The following is a 20,097-nucleotide window of genomic DNA, read 5'->3' as shown; positions in this document are numbered from 1 at the left end:
AAGTCTTTTTAAATAATACGAAATAGTCTTCTGAATTTTATTTGGAAACTGTTTTTCATTCAAAATATGGTAGTAAATATGATAGAAAGGGGGTAGAGGCTCCATTGATCATCAAAAAAGAAGAATCAACTGAATCACTTTTCACTTAAGAAAAATAATTGGAAACTATAAATGTGAAAGAAGAGCTAGATATAAGTTATACATTTACAAGGTGCAGTGATTTTATTTCAGAAACAAACATGTTTTCTGAAATAAATATTATAAAAGGCTTAAATTATATGAGGGGGCAGCGGGAGAGAAAGAAGATCCTCTTTGAGTAGAGGCAAGCTATTGCCAAAAAGTCAGAAGGTTTAAATGTGGAATTTACCTTGGTCACTACCAGGTTTACCTTTTCAAAATAGATAAAAATGGGCAGAGTGAAAAAAAATTGTCTTCCTTCTTTTAAATCTCACTTGAAAATTTCTTTCTGTACTTAGATGCAATTTTTTTCTCCCTTTATCCTTTTGCATTTTAAGAATCTTGGAAAGAGAATCTGTTCATTGAAATGCTCTGCTGTAAATTTTACTGCAGCTGCTCTGACTGAAATGAATCACTTTAGAGACAAATATTTTTTAAGATCTGGGAAGAAACTCTTCTGAGCTTCTTTCCTGTTTTTTCTTTGAAATGGTGTCTCTTATAGAAAAGCAAAGTTCGGTGGACAGGTACACGAACACGTGGCAGGTGGAAATACTCAAGTAATGAAGAAAGTGAGGACTCAGAGAGCGAAAAAAACTCTGATGAGGAGGAAGAAGAGGAAGAAGAGGAGGAAGAAGAAGTTGCACCTGCTGATGACGATGAGCCGTGCAAGAAGTGTGGCCTTCCCAATCACCCTGAGCTGGTAAGTTTTTGGGGAAAGCTTCTGTGGGCTGTTGTGTCAGACTTGGTGGATTGGCTTTGGTGGTGTCTGAGGGCACAGCAGCCTTTGGGATGGCTGTACATAGGAGAGTAACTTTCTAGGTTTTAGCTGGTAAACTCACAAAAGTAGGTGACTTACCTTTTATAAGGTGGGAAGTAAGTTATTTTTTCTGTTTACCACCACAAAAATATCTTTTATGAGGTATTAACACAATTAAGCCCATTGAGAATTAATCTGGGTGAGGCTTTGAGGTTATGCCTGCAATTGCAATAAATACAGAGGAGACAGCATTAAAAAGAACCCCAACAGTGTCATGTCTGCTTTCCAGTGTCACATGACATGGCCACAGCTATGGTCATCCTCATTGGATGTAGCTGCACATCACCGTGAGGACTGAGTACAGCAAAATCCCAGACAGAAAGAGCACAGTGAGCTTTTACTATTTCTCATGGTTATGGTTCCTGTTCATCTGTGGTAGATATCATGGATTCCTGTTTATCTGGGAAACCATCATCTGCAGTCCTGGTATGAATCCACAAAGTAAGCCCACTCTAGGATGTGTGGCATAGCTGAGGCAAAGTCTGACCTTTAGAATGTTAGAGATAAATATTTCAGTAGAAACACACACAGCTTATGCCAGCTTTGTTCCTCAGTTTTATGGAAAGGGATATCTCAAATTTTACCTAACTAAGTATGAACTCCAATAGTTGCCTAGTTCTGGATGCCCCTAAGAGCTTGTAAGGCTTTGTCCTTACTCTCCAGGTCATAAAATCATCCTGACTGAGGAAAAAGCCAGGTCTCCTGCACGAGAATATGAGTGCACAAGGAAAACAGTTCATATCCCATCTTGTTCAGATGGAGTTTTCCACTTCGTCTAGGATCTGGAAAGCATTACCAGGTTCTACACTAGGGGGACACAGTCTATATAGCCCAGTAGTACTAAGTACTGAGAAGGCATAGTAAGAGGAAATCTGGTGTTAAAATGGAAAATCATGATACATAAACTTGCCCATAAAAATCACTCTTGGCCCTGGAAACACGGTAGGGGGTGTTGTGGTGGTTTTTTTGTTTGTTTTGGCACAGTCCAAAGTATACAGCACTTCTTTGTTGGCTGGGGAAACAGTTCTGGAGCTTGTTACTTGTTACGAATGCCGAAAGATACTCATGATGTATTTCCACAGATTTTGTTGTGTGACTCTTGTGACAGTGGATACCACACAGCCTGCCTTCGCCCTCCGTTGATGATAATCCCTGATGGAGAGTGGTTCTGCCCCCCTTGCCAGCATGTAAGGTTCCTGTGTGACTTCACTCTTCTCCTTTACAGCTTTGCTTGTGGTTGTGGAGACTTGTTTGGACTCTTAACAAGTTCTTTCTATGATCTTTTTTTTCTGTTCTGTCCCAGATAGACTGGGATCAGTGGTAGGACTGCTGATGTTCCTCCTGTCCATTAGTAAAACTGAGTTTTGTGACCTGGTTTTCTTTTCTCTTTTCTGCTAGTGTGTGTTGCTGACTTGTAGATTGGAATCTTCAGCCACACCGATTATCTCCCATCTCTGATTAAACCACCTCAAGACTAGTATAGGATTAAAGAAGAATGCCTTAATTTTTCCCAAAATAAACATTTTCATCCTGGAGGCAGAAGCAGTAGACAGTAAGGGATGGATCAGTGGCCAGAGCAAGCAGCTGTTTCTGAAGTACTGTTTGTTTTTCAGAGACATTTGCTCAGAAGCTGGTTACAGAAAGCTGCTATTTCAAATGAGTCTCGGTATAGTTCATTTCTACTGGGAAAACCAGGGTTGTTCTTGTCAGGTAATAGATAAGTATGAACACTTGTCAAGGTTGGAAGCTGCTTCTGCCAAAAAAAGTATCTGGGCATGTGTCCAGTTTGGTTTAATGTACATCCAAAGTAGCAAGATTTGCAGAGATGGTGCATGGGAGGATAAGCAGAGTGTGTGTGACACTGTTCTTGTTAAAGTAATGGGAAACCACTCATGTACATCTTCAGAATAATCTGCCTGATCCCAACCCTCTTCCTTGCTTTTAGAGAAATTCTTTGCCAAAAGGGCTGTTGCCCTAAAATAAGCTAGTGACATTAGGCATGACATGATGTGACTCTATTTGTCATTTGTCATTTAGTTATGTCTTCTGAGGAGTATTTTTAAGTACTGATGATCTTGAATATGTAAGAATTCTTTCTCTACAGTTGTAGTTAGAGCATCTCCTTGCTCTGTTGCTGTTAGGTACTCTTTAATATGAAAAATGACAGATTTGTAAAAGGGTGAAGATCTTTCCTGGAAATAGTATAATGAGAACTTTAACATGGAATAAGGTGTAGTTTATCCATTAAAAGTAGATTTTGCATATGCCTCCTTGAGTATTAAGTAGTGTTCTAAAATATGGAACACTTGGTAAGAAAATGATTCTGAAGTGTCACTCTGCTTTATGCTGCACTGTCCACAAACTCATGTGTTCTCCAAAGATTAAGGGACAAACAGAATTCACTCTGTGTATGCACTCAGCTTTGTGTGTGCATATGATGTATGTCTGTGCAATCCTCAAATTTCTTCGAGACCAAATTGTAAATACCAACAAAAACGTGTTACTTTAGAAATATGTTTATTCTAAACATCATTTATATTGCTTTATGCACACTGCTTCCTACACTGAGTACTAGTTACTGGGAGGATGCATCTCTATTCCAGTTCATAGAAACATGGAATGATGTGGTTTGGAAGGGACCTTAAAGATTATCTACTTCCAACCTCACTGCCATGGGTAGATACACCTTCCATTAGACCCGTTTGCTCCAAGCCCCATCCATCCAGCCTGGCCTTGATGGTGAAGCACATGTGTTTTAGGAAGACACTCTTTATTGTAAAGCCTTTCTCACTGAAGAGGAACCTCCAGTGTAGCAAGGCACACTTCTTTCCAGGCAAATACAGACATAGCGAATGAAGTGTCTGAACAGTATTTCAATGTCAAAATAGTTGCTTATGAAAGAAACTAACACTGTGTTTCCTTCCTTTAGAAATTACTCTGTGAGAAATTAGAAGAACAATTACAAGATCTGGATGTTGTCTTAAAAAAGAAGGAACGTGCAGAACGCAGGTACTATTGTTTGGTACTGACTTTTCTCCAAAAGTCATCCATGTCAATGTGGGGTTTGAGTCTTGTTGCTTTAGATTCTGTTAAACTTTGCCAAATTTGCAAGATTATGCAATTGGTGTAGTGCAGTGAGTCAGTGAAGTTGCAGCTTTGAATGAAATTTTGTGTCCACCCCTGCCAATACCAAAGGCTAAATGCAGATGGGTTTACTGCATTTAGGAACAACAGCCTTAATATTTGGAACATCCTATCTGCAGTTTTCAGACCTGAAAAGGAGGAACGTAAAACACAGTCTGCATAATTTATACCTTTTAGGACATATGTTGAGTATTTTGCAGAATTTAATAACATCTGTATGCATTATTAAACAAAATTTTGCATGAATTTTATCATAAAAGGCAAATATCAGCAGAAGGTGACACCCTTTTATAGAAAGTAATATGACATGGGATGTAATGAGTCAGTGCTGGGAAGAGCAAAGCACAATCTGTGTCTACTTTCAAGCTTCCTTCAAATCTGTTTGTTATTGCTGTTGCAGCAGCAACAACGATAGTGACAGATCAGGTACCAACTGTTTCTAATGTCGCTACTTCTGCTCAGCGTGTATCTGGATCATACTGTGGTAAAATTATCCATGGCTTGCCAATTCTGCTGAATTTGTAGCTTTGGGAATAAAAGTATTAGCTATTTTTATGAGTGAGCTCAGCTTACACACAGGCTCCATCTGTGCAGTAGTACAGGACACACAGGAACTGTGTCTGCTGCTTTGCTTTATGGTGGGAATGCTCATTACTAGCGAACAATATTTTTGGTCCTACTTTGGTAAACATTCTGCTGGCAAAAATTACATGGAATGCAAGCTTCTTCCAGTTTGTCCTGCTTTCTGGAAATCACCAGTGTTGCATAAAAACACAATGATCTAACAGTAACAAGAGAGCATACAGTTGATATCATAGCAGTTTTCAATGTCTGAAACAGATGTCTAACAACCATTTTGCAATTTGAGCCTCATACCAAATGATGCGTTATGTTGTATATCATAAAATTGAGGTTTTATTTTTTAATGGTTTTTGTAAAGTTTCTTAAAAAGAGAAATGAGCTTGGGTTATACTAGACACTTCAATACAATAGTTGAATATTGAAACCTTCCAACTTAATGATGTTGTATTTTAGTAAATAATAAGGTGAAAATGCTGAAGAATCATAATGTTAGAGGAAATTACAGTCTTTATAACAGCTCAATCTACAAGTTAAAACAGGTTGGTTGTTTGGGGCACAAAAATACTTGAATGTGGTGTTTCTGAAAACTCACAGTATGTGGTGTCTTCGGCAAAGAGAAGAAATCCAACTCTGTAATCATGGATCTATCTACTTAATAGATTCTTTGAACCAGTTGGTTGTTCCTGCTCAGATCTAAGATCTGGCACTTACCCTTTTTGGATCCTATCCTGCCTTTACATGATTTTCCAGGTGTGATTTGAATTCCTATTTTATCGGTCAGCACCTCCAAGATGGGTGGTAGTTATGGATCTGACAACATAATCTTTGTAATGTTAATATTTTTCACTTGGTTTTTACTTGCTTTTTACACCCCAAATTCAGTCATTTCTGTGGTGCCCGCAATCTTCAGTACTGTTGATTGTCAGAACTCTTTGGAAATCTCTTACATTATACATGCAGGAAAATGCAATCGTATGAGAGTTAGCACATAATCCCGACTAAAACAACTGTTTTCACTTGGAACATCCTCTTGGGATGTTTCTCCCTAGTGATAGTAAGAGCTTCGAACAGTGTTAACTATAGCATTATTTTAGATATGTGCACTCTTTCTGTAAGCTTATTTTCACTTCTTTTCTCTCCTAAAGAAAAGAGCGATTGGTGTATGTGGGTATCAGTATCGAGAACATCATTCCACCTCAGGTAAGTTACTGCCTCTGTGTTGTATTATGGTTTTATTTTCCAAACTGCTCAGGGAAGAAGTTTCTCAGTGGCGTGTCAGAAGTGCTAGTAGCATCTTGGAAAGAAAAATCAATCTATATGCAGGTCAGAAATAATTCTAGATCCTTTTAGACTGAATATAGCAGAGAAACCATGGGAGCTTTATGGTGTTTATTAGAGCCAACTGATGCCACACAGAGTTCTCTGTCAGTGAGCAATCTCAGAATCGCCTCCCTACCCATTACAACTGGCGTTTGAGTTGAGTGCTCCAATATTCAGTACTTTATAAAGGTAGGATTCAGTTATTTAACTCTGGTGTCTGCTGTATAGTTATCTATCTCTGAGCTAATTGTCATAGCTTTCCTTTGGAATGGATGGAAACAAACACTTCTGGCTTATAATTCAGGAGGAGTATATAGTATCTCTTAGCAACATAGCATTTGCCTTCAACAAATGGATTTTAGAGTCACATGTGATTAAAAGCTATAAACATTTAGTGTTTCATTAACATATGCTTTTATGGTTTCCCTTGACAGAAGAGGAAAAATGCTTTTATTCACATTAAGAACAGCCTTAAATTCTTCTTAAATACATTTTGAAGCAATTCTCTTAGTCTTAGCCAAATGCCTTAATCCAGAATGATATAATCTGTTCTGTGCAGTTTAAAATGAAACTTTAGTTTGTTTTAAACATTGACTTTACACTCTGCCTGACTGTAACAAGACCAACTTTCTCTCCCTGTCTCTGGTAACAGAAAAATGATAACAGATTTTTACAAACTTGCAAAAGAGTCTATGGTTGGGAGAAAATAAAGACTGGGGGTGGATTATTTTTCTTTTAAATTAATTATTTGGAAACAGTACAATAAAACTAACCTGCATGGAACCTTATTGAAACTGCACCATGTAGAGGCACCTCTATGCTCAGTACATAGAGATGCTGGCCACAGTTTGCTCATCTGACACTTTTACTAGTCCTGAGAGTGTCACCCAAGGCACAGTCTCAGCGTTGCAGTGTGAGCACAGTGATACAGTAGGCTGAGCCTTTAAACTCTGTGTTTGGGAAGTTAATGTGGCCAGTAAGGGTGAGATGTGCAAGTGTTCACTTGGACTGCTGTAACAGGTTATTATAGGAGAAACCAAAATGTGCTGTGTTGGGCACATGAGCATTCTAGATGGTATGAATATCTGAATCACATGAGTTCAGTCATAATGAGTGCAAAGGGAGAGGGGAGATATATCTTTTTGACACTTCTGTCTTACCTGAACAGGAGCCAGAAATACCTGAAGGACAGGAAGAAAAGAAGAAAGATTCCAAAAAGCCCAAATCAAAACTGCTTGAAAGGAGATCTACCAGAACTCGAAAGTGCATAAGCTACAGGTCAGCAGCTTGTTTAAATGGCTTATACAGCAAAAGTCATACAGGTGCTTTCTTTCTGAATCATCCCACCACTTCTCACACACACTTTTACATGTAAAAGAAAAGTCCAACTAAAGTGTCTTTGTTCTTTGCTCTGAATACTAGTTATGCTTGGTGGTTGTGACAGCATGAGGTGGTATAGTGAAGGGATGATGCATTAAAAAAAATAAAAATGTGTATGGTACTTTGTTCAGGAATACCAGCAAAGGTCTTGGCATTACTGCAGTTTCTGGAGTGAATTAAAGCAGGTGAATCAAACCTCTTCTTTCTCTTGCAGAGGAGACTTATGCTTGTGTCTAAAGGCCTTCAATTCCTTGCTCTCTTTCCCCTCCCCACCTTACACATTCTTTACATGAAAGGGGCATGAAACTTTAAATTTAATTATGAGACAGTATATCTAAAAATGGTCCGCAACTCTTCAGGGAAATTGTGATAAAAATGCAATTAGTAAATGAAAATACCAAGATATTTAAACTCTGTGCATTTTGAAAGTAGAACAGGTTACCTAAAGTTTCCAATATTCAGCATGATCTTACTGTCTTTTGTTCTCAGTGTATTACCAATATTATTTTTATATTTATAAATAATACTTGGAAACACTCTTGGAAACACTCTGTATCTTCTTCAGCCCACCAGGCAAGTGAGATGCCCTTGGGATTAGAAAAGAACGTGGTTGCCTGAGAGCTTTTGGTTTTTTGTCCCAGATGCATTAGGAAGATTTAAAAAATACTTTCCAGTACTTTCTCTGTGTAGACCTTTATCATCAAAAATGAGAACATTACAATATTGGAGCAATAAGGCTTCCAACAATAACCATCATTGAACTTCCTCTGGTTTTGCTGCTGAGGAGAGGCATTCCAGCCTGGCCCGAAAACTTGACCTGACCTTGCTTAGCTGTTGATTTTTGGTAACTTTTTAAATGAACAGCAGAAGTCACACTAATGAAAATGCCATTGCTGCTATGAGAAATTAAGTATTCCTGTAAGGAACATTATGCTGCAGGCAAGATTATATAGATTTGCTGTTATAATAATGACAGGTCATGCAGCATCTGACCAGGAAAAAAAAACCCGTACCTATAGGGTATGTGGCACGACTGCAGCAGAACCCACGTTGTGCAAAGACAATAATTTTTATTGGAAGTAATGTTGTTCTGGAAAAATCAGTCTTCTGATACAAAATGAGAAGAGTTTTTCTTACAGACTACATCTTACACATAACTTGGAGCAGGTGAAAATATTGCATGTATCAGTGTGTTAGATTTATATGTCCTCAGTGCAGTCCTGCTGGTGTCACTGAGAACTGTGTGTGCTTTCCCTCAGCAGGGGAAAATAAATGCTAAATGCCTTATTCCACTTACAAACAAATCCGTATTGTGGAGCATCCTGGTTCTCTAAAGATCTGTAATCCCTTTGTATCACCCAAGTCATCTCTTGAGTCCTCCTGTGAGCAAGTTAGCAAAAACCTGCGCCACGAATAAAGCAGCAGCAGAAGAAATGATGTTCCATTACACTAAATGGACAAGCAGCTGCCAGCTCGTGGCTGAGCTCAGGTTATTTGTTAGCAGTGATGTGACGGTATTAAGTGATTTCTCACATTTTAAAGAGGTGGGATTTTACGGATTTTTTATGTAGCTTTGTGGAGGGAAAATGGAGTTTGAGTAGTGTGGAACTAATCTCATTGATGGAATAATTTCAGAGTTATATCCTTGCTGGGTAAAGCTGCTTTGAATGTGACATGCAGTTATTCTGAGGGAATATAAAGATATCAGAAGTCCATCACCTCATTTTTAAAGGAGGAAGTGTTTTATGCTTACTATTGGAATACAGAGTATGAGATTAGAGTTATTCTTTCCTTGTTCTGCTTGAGGTTCCTATGGAGGATCAAGATAAATACAACTGTAATCTTTCTTTCATATCTGAGAAATGGAATCTTTATTGAATGTATTGTCCGATTGTTAGTGGTTTGTACCAAAAAAAAAGGCAAAAAAATTACTTTTTAAAAAATGAGAAGAAAAACTTGCATCTAAATTATTTTCCTATATAATAATCCTGATTATTTCCTATATAGTTAATAAATTTTGTACTTTTGCATGATGGAGCTCAAGGCACCTATTTGGTGGAACAGGTAACAATCCCTTTTTATGGAATTTGAATTCATAACTGAAGACACAAGCTGAGGTTGTCTGTTTGAAAGAATTGCATCCTCTTTCCTCCATTTGCTGTTCCCTTTAAATGAGTTACTCAGGGTACAGAGATTTATGCAGTTTTATAAAAGCTGCTGGAGGACAAACTCAAATATTTTGCTTTTGTTTGTCCTTTTTAGTTATGTAACATTGCATTACAGGTTATTTGTACAGAATTACAGGGAACTGAGTACAATATGTTTTGTTTTATCTGTTCAGCTCAGGATGTTGCAGATCCACAAAGTATGAGTTCCGTGAGCTGTAAGAGGAGAAAGCAGCTATGTGAAATGTGTTTTGAAGGAAAATGTAGACAGAATGAATAGTTTTACCTTGACTTTAATAGATACTCTCTGTTCTGAAGATTGGTAGAACATAGGTCATCTGATAAAAAGTGTGGAAAAAATAACTAGTGCTTTGCCTGGAAAATGCCACTGAAACTGTGTTAAAGAACTTTCAGATTATATATTGTTTAATTCAGGAATATGTTGTGTAAAATGAAAGGGGATTTCTGTTCACCTAAATCAACAGTAATACAGCCTGGCAATGGTAAATAATCTGCTAGCAAATAGAAAGAAGAAACACGTCTTATAAAAAATACTATTTTATTAATAATTTGGCCCATTATCTTAGTTATTTTATTATATATCCAGACCACTGTCTCTGCAGTGTGATTTCTTAAAGCAGGGTTATTTCTTTAGATTGTGAGGTATGTTTTCATAATATATTTAATTAGAGTTCACTTCAAAGTAGTAAATGAAAGCTGTTATTTCTAGGTTTGATGAATTTGATGAGGCAATTGATGAGGCAATTGAAGATGATATCAAGGAAGCTGATGGAGGAGGTATGTTTCTGATATTACTTGTTTCACATTGCGGTGGTGATAAGAAAACTGAGACTGAATTAATTTTGGTATGAAAAGTAACAAATATAATCCTTCCCCTTAAACTTTGTAGTTTATAGAGATTTTTTGCTGCTGTATTTTTGGAAGTGAACTAAATAATTTCCATGGAATGGCCATCCCAGGCTGCCAAAAGTTGTCAGAAAGTATTTAGCCTTGATAGTTAAATTCAGCTTGTACGTGTTTTGATATATGCAATGAATAAGCATGACAAGAAAACTCTTAAAATTATTTTCCTAGGTTTTGGATTTGAGATTGGAATGGCAGCAGTACTATTTAAATTTGTCCCCTGTAAAAATAGATCTTATAAATTGGCTTATAATTGTGCAGTTGGACCCCAAAAAGATGTGGTGTACAAAGTTGTCTTTACAATATTCATCCACCTCTGTAAGCACTTCTCAGCTGGGCATGAATAAAGTGAAATTCTGTTCTTTGTTGCCTGTTAGGGCAACACAGGGGACCAGAAGAGACATCTTCAGCACTATCTGAGAGGCTGGAGATGGGTTTGTGCTTCTACATCACCTTAACTTGCCTGGAGAAAACAGCCATGAAACATTATCCCTCAGTTGTTTGGCCTTGGCATCTCCCTACAGACACCAGGTTTCAGCAGCTCATGGATGTACACAGACAATCTGAAAATCAGATGTCTGTGGGTGCATAACACAAGGCCCATACGATAAACGTAACCAAGTCTCAACCCTCTGCATGGATCTCAGTATTTTCAAGTGGCTACAGCCGGGCTTTGTGTGTCAGGAACAAGACTCTGGACAGAGCCTTACTTGACAAAAAAAATACTCTGCTTTTACAGAAAATAAGCTGAAGCATGTATGAAAGATCTGTAGAAAGTTAAACAAGAAAATAAACCTGCTCTTTTTTACCCCTTTGTGTCACTGAATTCAGGCATTGGCAGGGGCAAAGACATGTCAAATATCACAGGTCACCGTGGAAAAGACATTTCCACAATCCTAGAGGAAGAAAGGAAGGAAAGCAAGAGACCACAAAGGGCTGCTGCAGCACGACGCAAGAAACGACGGCGACTAAATGACTTGGATAGTGACAGTAATCTGGATGAAGAAGAGAGTGAGGATGAATTCAAGATCAGTGATGGGTAAGTCTGCAATTTAACTTCCGCAAGTCCCTGACCACTGCAGGCTTCTGTGACTCTGCAGTGCCCCTGAAATGATCATCAGGAGGATGTTCCCAGTGCTGGGATGGCACTGCACAGTGCCAACAGAAGTTACAGAATGATATAACAGTTTGGGTTGGAAGATCACTTAATTCCAAACCCCCTGCCTTGGGGTCTTTCTGGCCTAGGGGAACATCATGGTACTGGAAAAGCTGCACTCTAGATCCACGTGCTGAAATCACCCAATACGTATTTTAAGCAAAACATGATCTGGAAATGGTACTGGGATGTTTGAGGCCTCACTAAATTGTTCTGTTAGTGAAGAAGCCAGGTGGGCTCAGTTCTCTGGCTGATGTGACTGTCGAGCAGAAATCCTTAACGTAATTGAAAATTCCTAATTTTAGAAATTGGAAGAGGAAAATGTTCTTATTTAAAGTGTACAGAATTTGACAGGTTCTGAAATCAGTTCTTGATTGCTGCTCCCTGAGGGATGAGAGTTTGAACACAGCCAAAGAAGTGGTTTATACTGTAGAAAACAAATAGGTATCACGTGAAGCTTTAAATGCTAAATGAATATTGCTCTGGCTAACTGAAACTCATTTTGCACAAAATTTCTCCTTGTTCAGTCTGTGCAATTCCTGAGAAATTTGATAATTTTAGATGAACTCTATGCTCAGTGAAGAAACGTGACAAAGCATAAGGCTGTAGGGTCTTTACCAGCAACATTTAAAGCTTTTCACCAGTCACTGAGTCCATTTACTAAGTGTGTGGAAAATCTATTCAAGACAGATTGTACAAGACAAATTTTGAGCTTTGTTTTTCACCTGTGACCATGTGAGAACATTTCAGTGGCACCCTGAATAATTGAACTACATGTGCTGGAAATTTCCAATCAATGAGTGTAGCATGTGGAAATCTGGCAGAGTTAATGGTGGATTGATCTATTGAAGTGTGGTCAGGCATTTTCAGCTCCATCCTCTGCTGAGGGCCTTCTGGATGTTATACTGGAATTTAACACAAGTGCAAGTGGCTGGCACCTTCGGTGCTTAATGGTTTTTTAAAAATCCTTGGCTCACTTCTGAAATTATGGGAGTGTTATGAGGTGTTAAAGTTGTGAGGCGCATAAGAGCAATAGTTTTGTGTTGAGACACAATGTTCTGATTCTCAGAAATGGCGTAGCTTGCTTGGTTTGTGAAGGGAAGGCCCCCTCTGCTAGAATATGGTGGGTGTTTTTCCCTCCCACAGTTACTGCTATGCAGACATTACATTGCAGTGAACTGCGTGAACACTTTAGAGTCTGTCCTATGTTAATGTCACTTGTGATAGTGGTTTGACAGAGTTTTTATATCCACCTGCTGTTGTAATCTGCTGTGTAATGTCATGCACTGTAGAGCTATATCCCAAATATACAGCTGGAAACCTGTGTCAGTGATGGCAGCCTGCTCACTCTGGGTCTTTGCTCCTCAAGATAAGATTTGTGTTTTTTTTTTTTGTCTGTAAGAGAATACTTACCACTGACTTGTAAAATACAGGTACTATTTCAGTCTTTTGTTTTCCCTACCTATCTCTGTTGTCTGTTCTGTCTGATCTGTTTTTCTTCGAACAGATCTCAGGATGAGTTTGTCATATCAGAGGAAAATCTGGATGAAAGTGAAGATGACCCACCATCAAACGAGGACAGTGATTCAGAGTTCTGTGCCCGCATATCCAGGCGACACCTGTCCAGGCCCATGAGGCAAAGCAGGCGGTTACGAAGGAAAACAGCCAAGAAAAAATACTCTGAAGATGATGAAGACGAAGATTCTGAGGAAAATTCAAGCAGAGAGTCTGGTGAGTATAAGCAGTCTCAGATATATTAAATACTCTGTACTGGAGAGAGGAAGAATGGAAATCTCAGTTTCCTGTTGCAACTGACACCAACTTATTTCCTTGCTTTGGTCAAGTCACATGTGTCAGATCTTTCCTGTAAAGTGCTTTTTTAATAGTTCTGCTGTCAGTACTCTGCAGGGAACTGGTACTGAGCACTAGGTTCTTGGCATTTTTAGGTAATTATGTGTTTAAATGAATGCTTATGCTATGATTCTAAAGGCAACCTTTGTGGATAGTTGCAGCTACCCCGTACCTTCCTGTTTGGCACATGATTGCAGGGAAAGAATGGAGGCAAGTGTACTTCTTTAGAGCTACTAGAAGACCCTCTGAACACCGTTGAAACAGCTTCTGAAAGGAACATTTTCCCTCACTTTGTATGGAAGAAAACTTTCAGTTTTATGGCATTCTGTGTTTTCTGGTGAACCTGAAGGCAAACAATAGCACCTCGACTCTCTCTCTCCTACAATTATCCTTAAAATCTTTAGTAACTGAAGACTCTTGCATCACAGAAGAACCTAATAATTCACTTTGTTCTACTTGTCCTTCAACCAGTTAATTTTCTGTTGCCGTGGTTTGAAGTGTGAGAATAGTACCTTAAACCTCTTCATGATCAGCATCTTTCCCCCGGGACTGTTTCTGCTTCATTTGACTCACAGATTAGAAAGTGCCATGTACAGAAGCACTTCTTTTTACTTATTTCTATTGTAAATTTAAGATACTAACTATACTGGAGTGTTAACTTATTGTAGTGTGTGTTACCTTTCCAGTGTTTTATCTGTCTTTCTGCAATATAGATGATGACCATGTTGGAGTCAGTTGCTTTGGAATACTGGTTTCCAAAAGGAGGATTTGTGCACAGAGAGATGAAGGCAACTGTGTGCCCTTGCAGTGGTTGCTGTCTCCCTGTGCTGAATACATCATGGCACTAATCATAAGCTCTTACATAAAGATACTGGTAGAAGTATAAAGAGGTTGTTCATATATTCTGTAATGTACAAGAGCAACTTCATTTCCTGGTGGACACACACCTGTGATAAACTCAATTGATTCCAGTATCATTCCATCTATATCTAAAAGTATAGCATTAACCACATGTTAACACTCTCTTTTACCGTCATTACTGTCCCTCAAGATCCTGCTTTAAGCCACTTTCAAGCTAAGGAAATCAGGTGCCCTGTGAGCAAGCTCTGTTTTCAGTCTCCAGAGATGGAATTTCTGTCTGAAAGTGGTTGTTCCTGCTGACTTGCTCTGATTCTTTCTCTAATATTTTAGGAAGTAAAGAGGATGCCACTTTGATCTGTGATTCGTGTCAATCACTAAGTTAGGAACAGAGTATGAGACTTGTATAGAAATGTATCTTGGGATAATTGTTCTGGCATAGCTCAGTGGAAAAGCAGCTAAAGTTGATTCGAGGCTATTTTCATCTGATGTAAATAAATTTAGTTTTTGAAGACACTAGCTGCAGTAGACTGGTGGAGAAAGAACTGTGATTGACGGTAAGTTTCTTCTGTTGATGGTTTCTGTTATGAACAAACCTGTGATTGAGAGAAACTGATTTTTGTTGTTAATTTAAATTCTATAACTCAGATCTTGGTGTTTCATCTTGTCAGTGGTTTTTCATCTGCCTGTTCTTAAAAGTCTTATGGTAGAGTACAATTTATTTACATTTTAAAAGCAGAATAGACTTCCCAGCGTTAGTGGTAACGTGCACCATCAACTCTGATTCAGTTGGGTTTTTTCATTGTCAGGAATTGTAGAGACATCTTTGGCACCAAAGAGATGAGGCAACAAAAACACTGGAAGGAAACCTTCTGGAGGAGTTTGAGGGAGGCAGGAAAAGGGTTTATGAGAAGCTTTTAAAATCAAGCAATTCTACACTGGTAATAAATGGGAGAGCTGGAATGGGTCAGAATAATGAGGCACAATGGCTGAGACTGTCTGTCCTGGAAGAGCACATGATTTGATTGGTGTTGGTCTAAAGCTTATATAATTTTTTTTAATGTAAAGCAGTTTGCTTTGATGGAATAATACATGTCACTATTTTGTTCTATACAGAGAGTGGTGAGTACACAGATTACAGTGATGATGATTACCTGGAAACTAGAAGGAGAAGATCAAGACGGAATCAGAAGAGACAAGTGAATTACAAGGAAGATTCAGAAAGCGATGGCTCACAGAAAAGTGTCCGATATGGGAAGGAGTTAAGAAGAGTTCACAAGCGCAGGCTCTCCACTTCAGATAGCGAAGGTAAAATAAACAGTACAGTGTTTGCAGGAGCTCGTATATGTCAGCATTAGCATGAAGGGAAAACTGTATATAATTCCAAGATTTCAGAGAATTGTCCTTCAGTTCCTTGATGTTTCTCAGAAATTGTTTCTTTCTGAAACAGCCCACTGGTACTTCATGATGCACTGTTAACTGAGTCACTTCTCGAAAGTGTTTCATTGTCCCTAATCCTGAATTCCAGGTCAGAATTTACTGTGTCTGGCACAGAGTGCTGGGATTCCGAAATTGGCACTAATGTAACTGCCTCACCACTCCTCTGTTAAGAGGTCACAAAGCTCCATCCCATGAACCTCTAAAGATTCTCTTTTATAAAATAAAGGGTAGTGCTTCTGGTGCCATGACTGTGTTTGTGCTGGTGGTTTAGACTTCCGCCATCTCCTGTTTAAGGATCTGTCCTGAGTGTGGCAGAAGCCCCTCTCAGTAATGTCAGTCACACCATGAGTGACTGGTTTTTGATTTGATTTATAATTAATTAGCTTTTATGAAAGCAACCACTGACTTTGGGTGCCTTGGGTTCTGGGCACACACCTTATGACACCTTAGGTTCAGCTTTCTGAATGCTGAGCAGTGTGGGTTGCAATGGATGCCAGGCTTCCTCAGGAAACAAACCACGCTCGACAGGCCGAGCACTGCAGTTTTGGAAGGGCTGCCCTGAAATTACAGAGTGTTAGAGCATCCTCTTAGATGAGGGGAAACAAGTATGTGACGCAAGTGTGTGTAGTTCCTTAAAAACACTTCAATTCAACCTGTTCCCGAGAATCCACTGTATGGTGGCTTTTTGCTGCCTGCACTTGTGATTTCAAACACTGCCTGATTGACAGTGTCTTCTCTTCATGAAATCCCCTTTCCTCGGGTATTTTTGGTGCTGGCTTTCTGTGTATTAAAATCAGCACCATTAAGTAGCATTCCAGCACTCTCCAACAGTTCCTGCATTATACTGTAAAATACTTAAAAACATTACTAGAATTGTGATTACATTGAAAATAGAGGAGTGCTTGCAGTCTCTATCAACTTGAGCCTACAATAAACAGTACCCTTTGAAATGAAAATTAACATGGATTTCTAATGGAAATCACAAGGAGACAACAAATTAAGTTTGCCATTTGATTTTTCAGCCTCCTCCTTTTCTCATCAAAACCCTCAAAGATCAGTGCAAAGGCTGTCCAGTGTGTAGGCAATATTCCAGTTTGCTAGAAGAAAAAAAGCCTCCCATTAAAGGGCAGCAAAATTCAGGTGACAGTCAGACAGCATTCATATGCTTTGGAAGAATTTGTATATAATTTGGGGGTGGCAGGGGTATAGTAACAGTTATGTGTGTGTGTGTGTGTATGAAGTTCAGGATAGAGCAGTCATTTTTGAGTTCTCAGTTTCTGGCAGGCTGTAAATAAAGCAAATGCTGTGAGATGAGGGATGCAGTTCCGCGTTATTCCCAGCATGGAGTTACCAGTTCTAGAGGGGAACATACCTCCCTCCAAAGCCTCCTGTACTGCTGAGACTGAAAACAGAATATCAACAAATTGTTGTTATTTTCTGCTCTAGGAGTTTATTTAAGAAGTAAAAAGGATGCAAGTGTTTTGACTTGGTTGGGGAACATGGAGGAGATGGAAGTGTGTGTGGTGAGGGAGAGAGATGGCTCGATAATGAGTGTGAAAGATGAAGAATAAAGTGTAAAGATTGCACTAAGATTTGCTAATGGCTCTAAGTCTGCTGCTTATTCCAGAGAGCTACACATCTAAGAACTCTGAAGATGATGAATCCACAAAGGAGTCGAAGCGACTGATTCGAAAGCGTCGGCGGAGCACAGACGACTATTCCGAGGAAGAAGGAGAGGACGAGGAGGAGGAAGGGAAGCCTGTCCGCAAACGGCTGAATCGAATCGAGACAGATGAGGAAGATAACTGCGAAAATGCCAACGAGGACACAGAAACCCCCGCTCCTGCAAACAAGCTGCCAGCAGCACAAGCTCCTCAAGACAACCCCAAGAAGCACTGCTACCGGATAGAAAGCGACGACGAAGATGACTTTGATAACGTAGGGAAAGTAGAGAGCCCTTTGGACTACAGCCTGGTGGACTTGCCTTCCACCAACGGACAGAGCCCAGGGAAAACCATTGAGAACTTGATTGGCAAGCCAGGCGAGAAGACCCAGGCCCCCAAGGACAGCACAGCCAGTGCCAGCCTGGCGCCCAACGGGACAGGGAGTGGGCAGGAGGCAGTAGGGCCAGAGGAAGAAGAAGATGAACTTTTGAGAGTGACTGACCTTGTTGATTACGTCTGTAACAGTGAACAGTTATAAGACTTCCATTTTTGTGCTAATTTATTCCACGGTAGCTCATACCAGCGGGCCAGTTATTAAAAGCTGTTTTATTTTTCCTAGAAAATTCTCCACTACAGTATCACTTTCTAGAAGCAAGAATTTCACCAGTCCTGCAGTCTTTCTGTGAAGTGACCAGTTTTGAACTTTGAAGATTAATTGCTGTAAATTCCCTCTCATACCCCCCCTTCTCGTTCCAAGTCCATGGTCCTGGGTAATTTCACTCACAAAAACCTTATAACAACAAGAGATTTGTATATTTTTGACTTTATATTTCCTGAGTGCATACAAATTTGTGGAAATGGGTGGCCTAAGAAAGCATTCCAAATCAGTCAGGGCCCAAACCAGAACTGGGGTGGGTTTGGCTCAAGGGGTGGGAGGATGGGAGGGGGGTGGTGCAGAAGCACTTGTGCTTTAGCTTTTTCATATGAGATATATATTATATTTAAATGTTCACAACTTAGATTACAACTTAACAGACAGTTAAAAGCAAAATTAATGTCTGTACTGTCGCATTTTGTGAGTTGTAGGTTAACATACCATAGCTCATTTTAGTAATCACCTTCATGGAAGCAGTTTGATTTTAATACTGGAGGCAAGCAGAATTATTAGAGGCCAAGAAGGTACCATAAACAAGAACTCTGCTATCCATTATGACTTGCAGACTTTCCTAATAAACATCCTTTAAAGTGTTTGTACAGTGAAGTGTACTGTAATGAAGTTTTTGACAGTCGAAACACACTAGCCATGAATCTCTAAAGCGATCTCATGCTCAGTTCATCAGATAGTCTTCGATGCACAGTGTCTAGTGGGAGGACGTATCGATGTCAAGTTAGTCTGTAAGTTGTATGTCAAGTAAGTCTGTAAGTGCTGCAAACCTTTTACAGACAAAAGAACCCTGCAGTAGCTGCCCGGCCACGCGAGTTTCACCATCCGTCGGAGTGTTCTGAACAAAATGTGTTTGTGCAAACGGCATTGACCACAGAGTGACAGTGCATCAGAGGATGGAGGGATTTTCAAATAAACCGTGACTGGTCCATTCATGCCCTTAATATCTACTTCAAATTGAAGTAATCAAATGGAACAGTTTTCCTTTTGGAGGTTTCCTGTCTGGGGTTTTATGTGTGTTTTTGTTTTGATTTTACTTATCTGCCTGGATGTATTAGCAGGTTTTTGAATGTAGTTGTTGGCCTTTGGCCATTAGAATTTTCTTACATTTTAATAACTGTCATGTGACCAACTGATTTCAAGAAGGCAGTGTTTCTGAGAGAAAACGCTTGACACCAAGACATCTCACCAACTCTTGAGCGGGCATGAAGTGATACGTGCTTTTATTCAAGGAAAAAAAAAAGTCAGTGGAAGAAAAAAAACCAAAACAAACCAACATGGGGCATATCAAGAGCATTCAGTTTTCTCTCTACTCTGATTAAGATGCAGGCTGTAGCATGTATACATGTTACAGCACACAGACAGCTCAAACCGATCTGCCAGACATTGAAATCCAGAAAGGTCACGTCTATTAATCCTTTTGCTCTGAGATTTGGATTTTTGACTGGTGTTTATGTCCATTGCCGGCAATGGATGCACCAAAACTGCTGCTGCCACCAAGGAGTGAGTTCTCCTTTCCTGCCCCACCTGATTCCCTTCCATTATATTGTATTTACTAGTCAGTCATTAAGCACTTCTGTTTTCTTGTAATGAAACCGGCATTAGGCCTTTACTGAATACCTCTCTAGAATACCTAGATCCAAAAATCACCTGCCTTTTGGCCTTCAAAGTCTTGGTTTTGTTCCCCCACCTCTTTCTCCACGAGGTCTATCAGAACCACTCCGTGACTCTTTTGGGTTCTAGCAGTGCACATATCGTGCTAAAAAACAAGGATCAGAAAGATGCAAAAAGATGGAACTCGCTCTTTATCTGCTGTGCTAAGCAAACTTGTGATTTAAAAAAAATACAAGAGAAATCGCTCTCTAAATGAGAATTTAATTTCATCAAAGATTAAATATTTTCCTACCTTAGTGATGTTAACAATTAACAGTTAAATGATTAAAACAGGGTAGTGA

The 20,097-nt window shown here is 39.3% G+C and overlaps 1 protein-coding gene across 1 annotated transcript in view; it reads left to right on the top strand.

Annotated features, from left to right (window-relative positions):
• Positions 1 to 18,739, top strand: part of RSF1 (remodeling and spacing factor 1) — a 58,296-nt gene extending 39,557 nt beyond the window's left edge. Inside the window, exons 7-16 of the mRNA XM_027899413.1 lie at positions 680 to 877; positions 2,077 to 2,181; positions 3,924 to 4,003; positions 5,866 to 5,920; positions 7,209 to 7,318; positions 10,316 to 10,383; positions 11,341 to 11,548; positions 13,173 to 13,396; positions 15,491 to 15,682; positions 17,442 to 18,739. Of these exons, the coding sequence (XP_027755214.1) occupies positions 680 to 877; positions 2,077 to 2,181; positions 3,924 to 4,003; positions 5,866 to 5,920; positions 7,209 to 7,318; positions 10,316 to 10,383; positions 11,341 to 11,548; positions 13,173 to 13,396; positions 15,491 to 15,682; positions 17,442 to 18,016 (1,815 nt within the window). The 3' untranslated portion in view covers positions 18,017 to 18,739. The remainder of the gene's footprint in view (positions 1 to 679; positions 878 to 2,076; positions 2,182 to 3,923; positions 4,004 to 5,865; positions 5,921 to 7,208; positions 7,319 to 10,315; positions 10,384 to 11,340; positions 11,549 to 13,172; positions 13,397 to 15,490; positions 15,683 to 17,441) is intronic.
• Positions 18,740 to 20,097: the final 1,358 nt, after the last annotated feature.

This window comes from Empidonax traillii, unplaced genomic scaffold, assembly GCF_003031625.1.
Source record: "Empidonax traillii isolate 1590-97213 ecotype Southwest subspecies unplaced genomic scaffold, ASM303162v1 scaffold665:size397641, whole genome shotgun sequence".
Lineage (NCBI taxonomy): Eukaryota > Metazoa > Chordata > Aves > Passeriformes > Tyrannidae > Empidonax > Empidonax traillii.
The sequence above is the reverse complement of the archived record's forward strand: the minus strand, read 5'-3'. Positions and strand labels throughout refer to the sequence as shown.